This window comes from Salvelinus sp. IW2-2015, unplaced genomic scaffold (genome assembly GCF_002910315.2).
Source record: "Salvelinus sp. IW2-2015 unplaced genomic scaffold, ASM291031v2 Un_scaffold6612, whole genome shotgun sequence".
Lineage (NCBI taxonomy): Eukaryota > Metazoa > Chordata > Actinopteri > Salmoniformes > Salmonidae > Salvelinus > Salvelinus sp. IW2-2015.
Window position 1 is genome coordinate 8,741 of NW_019947874.1, and position 7,069 is coordinate 15,809.

At 44.1% G+C, this 7,069-nt stretch overlaps 1 protein-coding gene across 1 annotated transcript; it reads right to left on the reverse strand.

Moving 5' to 3' along the window:
* Nucleotides 1-1,413: 1,413 nt before the first annotated feature.
* On the reverse strand, nucleotides 1,414-5,567 carry LOC112078973 (acidic mammalian chitinase-like). The gene is made up of 11 exons (XM_024145067.2): nucleotides 5,490-5,567; nucleotides 5,047-5,076; nucleotides 4,654-4,855; nucleotides 4,241-4,297; nucleotides 3,991-4,156; nucleotides 3,628-3,752; nucleotides 3,354-3,477; nucleotides 3,009-3,194; nucleotides 2,461-2,583; nucleotides 1,998-2,136; nucleotides 1,414-1,841 (listed from the first exon to the last, which is right to left on the reverse strand). The coding sequence occupies exons 1-11, from the start codon at nucleotides 5,527-5,529 to the stop codon at nucleotides 1,558-1,560; spliced, it is 1,476 nt and encodes a 491-aa protein (XP_024000835.1). The 5' UTR covers nucleotides 5,530-5,567; the 3' UTR covers nucleotides 1,414-1,557.
* Between the last annotated feature and the right edge of the window lie 1,502 nt (nucleotides 5,568-7,069).

Genomic DNA, 7,069 nt, shown 5'->3' on the forward strand with positions numbered 1-7,069 from the left:
GGCCTGATAACCGACAATGATGAGACAGCCTATAGGGAGGAAGTCAGAGACCTGGCAGTGTGGTGCCAGGACAACAACCTCTCCCTTATTGTGAGTAAGACAAAGGAGCTAATCATGGACTACAGGAAAAGGCAGACCGAACAGGCCCCCATTAACATTGACGGGGCTGTAGTGGAGTGGGTTGAGAGTTTCAAGTTCCTTGGTGTCCACATCACCAACGAACTATCATGGTCCAAACACACCAAGACAGTCGTGAAGAGGACACGACAACACCTTTTCCCCCTCAGGAGACTGAACAGATTTGGGATAGGTCCCCAGATCCTCAAAAAGTTATACAGCTGCACCATCGAGAGCATCTTGACCGGTTGCATCACTGTGTGGTATGGCAACTGCTTGGCATTTGACCGTAACGCGCTACTGAGGGTAGTGCGTACGTCCCAGTACATCACTGGGGTCAAGCTTTCTGCCATCCAGGACCTGTATTCTAGGCGGTGTCAGAGAAAAGCCCCAAAAAATGTCAAAGACTCCAGCCACCCTAGTCATAGACTGTTCTCTCTGCTACCGCATGGCAAGCGGTACCGGAGCGCCAAGTCTAGGTCCAAAAGGCTCTTTAACAGCTTCTACCCCCAAGCCATAAGACTGCTGAACAATTAATCAAATGGCCACCACGGACTATTTACATTGACCCCCCCTTTACCCCTACCTACATGAGCAAATTATCTTGACTAACCAGTACCCCTGCAAATTGACTCGGTAGTGGTACCCCCTTTATATAGCCTCGTTATTATTTTATTGTGTTACTTTTTACTTTATAAATATTTTCTTAACTCTTTCTTGAACTGCATTGTTGGTTAAGGGCTTGTAAGCATTTCACTGTAAGGTCTACACCTATTGTATTTGGCGCATGTGACAAAGAGTTTGATTTGATTTGAAATAAAACAATGTGCATGTCAAGTTATATTCAAATTCTGTAAAGAAAATAATATTTACTATATATTCTTTCTTTTCAGCATTTCAAAAAGAACAGTTTTGAAATGTGTGTCTTGTATTTTTGATATTGGATTAAATGGTAGTTAAAAAAACAAATGGTGAGCCTATCATTATGTCATGTTAATGATGAGTCAGGCTAAGCTCTGCGTGCTTTATACCGTGTCTGTCAGCCTGGTAAAGTTTGACTGCAGTAAAGGACTTATCTTTTACTGCGATTCTCTGTGGTGGAACGAATTGTATAAAAACTAAACTGACAAAAGGTGTTTTCGGGAATCAGTTTGAGAACGGCGAGGAGCAGAATTGCTAATCTTGTTCAGATAATGACTAGCTATGTGGGATACAAGGTGATTCTGCTCAAAGTGCAATGAAGTTGACCTCAAACCCACACAGAGCGGAATAAATAAAATTCCTGAGACAGCAGGATACATTCATATGTTGGGAGTTTATTAGAGTGGWTTTGACAKGTTACATGGAGCTGATGTTAGAATAGGMCATGACAACAGTGGCCCTAACAACCACATAACCTTTAGACCCAGCTCCTTCAWTAATAAGGGGAACTATGGTTTCTTAGGCCCAGTTGCAGCACTTGCAGCTGGCGTCRAACACCAGGCCGGCAGCACASTGCTGGTCGTAGGTCTTGCCCTGGCTACAATTGTAGAAGTGGTTGGTATTGGTGGGGTCAGGGTATATTCCGTCAGCCTTCCCGGCGCAGAAGCCAGATCCGCTGCTACTACTGCCACCGCCGCTGCTGCCACCGCYGCTGCTGCCACCTTGACCTCCGGGCTGTGGGGGGTTAAGTGGGTGCTGGGTAGGGGTCACTGGGGCGATGGGGTCTTTACGGGCGGCACAACCTGGGAGAGATGGAGGACATAGGAGTTGGGGGGATAGAAGGGGGGTTGAGATAATTTCAACTACATTTCTACTACTATTTGAGAGAGTGATAGAGAGGGTTGTTGTTGAATGTTTGTGTGTGCATGCAGGCTTGCGTTTGTGTCTGTGTCTCTCACCGGCTCCGGTTCCCAGTCCAGACTTGAGGGTGTTGATCAGTGGGTATCTGCCCTGTCCACAGAAGGTTCCAGAGAAGTCATCCAGATCCAGACTCCACACCATGGCTCCTCCGAAGCCAGTGTTCTTCAGCCACTCGATCTGTAGGGGAGAAAGAGAGGGGAGAGGAGGGTTTACTTAACGGGGTGAAATTGGATAAATATGTATAGGTGGTAGAACTTCATCATTTACCCTATGTTGCTCAGTTGGTAGGGAATGGATCTTGCAATGTCAGGATGGTGGATTCGATTCTCGCTGGGGTCACCAATAACAAAATGTACGCACTCACTACTATAAATTACGAAGATAAAAGCTACTGTTTAATTCCATATATTATTAGGCTTATTGTAACAGAGTAGGATGCTACGCCATTACCCCCTAGTTATATCTTTCCCACAACAGACAAACACCCACACAAACACAGACCTTGTCCTGGAAACTCTTGACGTTGTCATATCCAACCCAGATGTTCTGCTGGGTGTAGGCGTAGGGCACCATCTGGGCAGAGTCCCAGGCCTGGGTAGCTCCCTGCTTCAGTAAGGTGCAGATCTAATGACACACACACACACACACACAATTACGTTAGGGTTGGAAGTTGCATGATTCAGGAAGCTGCAGATGTAATCACTCAAAAACATACACTGGGTTTGCGTCCAAAATGACACACTGTTCCCCAGGACACTACCTATGACAAGAGCACACAGGTAGTGCACTATGTAGGAATTGTCTTATACACATCTAGATGTGTATAAGAGACAGCACACACACAGACACACACAATTACGTTAGGGTTGGAAGTTGCATGATTCAGGAAGCTGCAGATGTAATCACTCAAAAACATACACTGGGTTTGCGTCCAAAATGACACACTGTTCCCCAGGACACTACCTATGACAAGAGCACACAGGTAGTGCACTATGTAGGAATTGGAAGAGGGTGTCATTTCAGACCTATCTTAATCCTGTGTCAATTACCTCGTAGTAAGCCAGGAAGCCAGACTGTCTGGTGAATGGTCCGGCGGGGCCGGGGCCAGTGGCGGGAGCGCCCACTCCAGTGTTAGAGCCACTGGCCAGCTTGAAGGTGTGGCCGTAGGTGGGGAATCCAACCAGGAGCTTCTCAGCGGGGGCACCATTGCTCTTCCAGTACTTCATAGCATAGTCCTGAGAACAMACACAGTATGTGGTAGTGAGAACACTGGAGAGAGAAGAATTATTAAGAAATGTGCTACTCACTCTCAGCTCAAMACTAAATAGGCAGGAAGAGATAGATGAGCCGAGGAAGRGAGAGAGGAAGAGATGGRCACGGAGAGAGAGACTCACCACATCGAAGTAGATGTAGTCTCCCTGATCAGTTGGTCCTCTGTAGAGAGGGCTGTTTTCTCCAGTGTTGTGTTCCCAAGATCCATGAAAGTCATAGGTCATCACATGCAGATAGTCCAACACCCTGAGAGGGAGAGAGAGAGAGGGAGAGAAAGAGAGGGAGAAAGAGAGTTTCCAATATACCAAGAACTATTTGAAAGATCATGCATGTTTTAATGTACACATTTTTCCTAAGAACTAATATATGAATGAGACCCAGTGTGTATGTACTGACAATCCAATCTCGGCGATCTGGTATCCGGTGTCGATGGTTCCCTTTCCGGCAGCCACAGCTGCAGTCAGCATCAGACGAGGAAGGTTGGTGTTCTTTCCTTCAGTCTCAAAGGCAGCCATCAGCTCCTAGAGGGAGACAGTGCACAGAGAGGTGTGTGTGTTCATTTGGGTGTTCAAGTGTTCATTCTTGTTTGTGTGTGCATGAGCTATTTTGTGCGTGTGTGTGTGTGTGTCTGTACGAGTGATTGTTAATCTGCGTGTGTGTGTGTTTATTCATGTGTGTTCATTCATGTGTGTGTGTGTGTGTGTGTATGTGTGTGTGTGTGTGTGTACGTGTGTACGTGTATGGGTGTTTGAGTCTAACCTGCAGCAAGGTGGTGAATCTGGCCTTGTCTGCGGGTGGGGAGCCTCTGGATCCGGGATACTCCCAGTCAATGTCCAGGCCGTCAAACTGGTACTGCCTCAGGAACTTGATAACGCTGCTGATGAACGTCTGGCGGTTGGCTGCACTGGACACCATTGCTGTGAACCTGGGTACACACACACAGCTCAGACACAGGGTGTGTGTGTAAATGTGTGTGTGCACTTGCATGTTTATATGCATCTCCACTTACGGCTGAGTGCCAAARTTCCATCCTCCAATGGCCAGCAGAGTCTTCAGGTTGCTGTTCCTGTTACCAAATACAAGACTTAGGGTTAGTCCTGGCTTAGGTGTGCATGTGTGTGTACCACGGGAGGCTGCTGAGGGGAGGACAGCTCATAATAATGTCTGGGATGGAGCAAATGGAATGGCATCAAACACATGGAAACAATGTGTTTCACATATTTGATACCATTCCACTAATTCCGTTCCAGCCCTTACCACGAGCCCATCCTCCAAAATTAAGGTGCCACCAACCTCCTGTGGTATGTACATGCCTGAATGAGAAAGTGTTTGCCTGCATTTGTCTATGTGTGTGCATGCCTGCTTGAGTGTGTGTGTGTGTGTTTGTGTGTGCGTCTTTGTGCATTTGTGTGTCTCTCTCACTGGTTCTTGAGAGCCTGGAACTGTCCGTAGAGTTTCTCATCGTCCCATTCGTAGGTCTTGATCTCGTTGTTGGCCATGCCGGCAAAGGCATAGATCAGATGGTCACAGAGACAGGGGTCCACGTTGGCGGGGAAATACTTGCCTGCTCCTGGCCGGTACTGGCCCCAGTTAGTGAAATAACAGGAGAGGATGTAGGAGGATCCTWTGGAAGGGTAGTAGTAAGGTTAGAGTTTGGAGTTAGRCAGTTTTAGAGTCAGGGTTGTCATGCTCTGTAARTYRWGTTATWGTTCTCTGATTGGCTACTTACCTAGATGCTGGCTACATGTAAATGAAATGTACTTAAAACGTACCTAGATGCTGGCTACATGTAAATKAAATGTACTTAAAACTTACCTAGCTGCACATGCAGCAGGAGAGCCAGTCCTAGAGAGGGAGGAAGAGGAGAATAATGAGAGAGAAAGCGAGACAGACAGAAATAATGAAAGGAGAAAGAAAAAGGGAGAGATTTTATCTTAAATTAAACTTTTTAAAAAGTCAACATAATTCAGAACTGTATTGATAATGATTTAAAGTGCAGTTCTTCCYCTCAGACATGAATATAGGTTGGTCATGGGGCTGGCAACCTCAGTCCTTAGAAACAGACATTGAACACAGTAGCATTGACAAAATGCATAGCTAGAGGACATTCGTCAGTGGCCAAYTCTCTMCATAGGGACCCTTTTATGTTTAAATGTTGGTAATTGTCATTACAATGAAAATGTAAATGAAAGGTTTGAAAGAAAGATAGAGCAATTGTACAGTTATAGGCTAAGTATGCCAAAATAAATTCCACTTACCAACGCAGATGAGTAGTTTGCCCATGGTTGCTCTGTACATTGCTCCATGRGYTGCTGGACCCTTTTATACTCTCAACGACCAATCCTATCTCACTCAAATCTCTATGACTTTCCCATTCCGCAGCAAAACTCAATCAGCCWCAGTCACTTGTTTGAACAAGGGTTTCCACTGCCTTAACAAACACACTGATAAACTTCATATGTCCTTGTTTTAAGACATGATAAGCTGACGTTTAAGAAAGCAAGTCTGTTTTTGGTTGTAATCATTTGGTGAAACTGACAACCATAGAGATGGGTGCATTAGTCACCCCTTAGCCTCTTCAGTATAGCCCCTACAACTAGCCCCTGCACCCTAGCTAGCACCTTTCTCCTACCACCAAACCCMCTATATACTTGTGGAGATTGCCTATTGTTCCTCTATATATTTGTATATGTATATATTCTTATTCCAATCCTTTACTTAGATGTGTGTATTAGGTAGTTGTTGTGGAATTGTTAGATAACTTGTTAGATATTGCTGCACTGTCAGAAATAGAAGCACAAGCATTTTGCTACACTAACAATAAYATCTGCTAACCATGTGTATGTGACCAATACATTATAACTTGATTTGAGATTGACCTWGAAATGGGATAGATGTAAAGAATATGGTGACCATTCTACCAAGTCAAGCTCAAGGTWGAGATGTCCCCATAATTAATTTATCTATCTTATGTTTCAGTTGTACTAGCAGTGGGCKGAAGGTTGGGGGGAAGTGCCTAGGGGATAGGGATAAAAGGTGTGACTAGTGTCACGTTTGTTGAAAGATGGATTGGACCAAGGTGCMGCGTTGTAGGCGTACACTTTTCCTTTATTTTAAATKACACCGAAAAAACAACAAAATACTAAAACGAACGTAAAGCTACATGCAGTGCAGAAAGCAACTACACACAAACATAGTCAAGATCCCACAAACTAAAAGTGGAAAAAAGGCTGTCTAAGTATCATCCCCAATAAGAGACAACAATAGACAGCTGCCTCTGATTGGGAACCATACCCGGCCAACAAAGAAATAGAAAAACTAGAATGCCCACCCAAATCACACCCTGATCTAACCAAATAGAGAAATAAAAAGGCTCTCTAAGGTCAGGGCATGACAACTAGAGGGTAAGGGRCAAGGGGTCTATTTCAAATTGAACATCAGGCTTGAGACAGACYTGTATAACCTCATGGTCTGCCTAGCAAAAGTTTTGGTACTTGGCGTAGCATAATTGATAATAGTAATAATGTATTACAATGCAGCCATATAACAAGTAAATATTAAGAAATCAAGTGTACTTGTCAGCATTTTACCATATATGTTTTAGTGTATTGGAATCTGTTATTATTACTAATAGTTATGATTTATCCACAATGTCAAAAAAAACAATTGTCAGAAAATATATATATATTTTTTTTTCATTACAGTCAAAATCAGGTTAACTTGTTTGTACTGGTGTTTCTGTAGCTATACCATGAATTGTTCAAAAGGAGTTAAGTGCTCTGATATATACCTTATCACATTTAACACAGTGTATCAGTCCTTATAAGTACCTTGAATA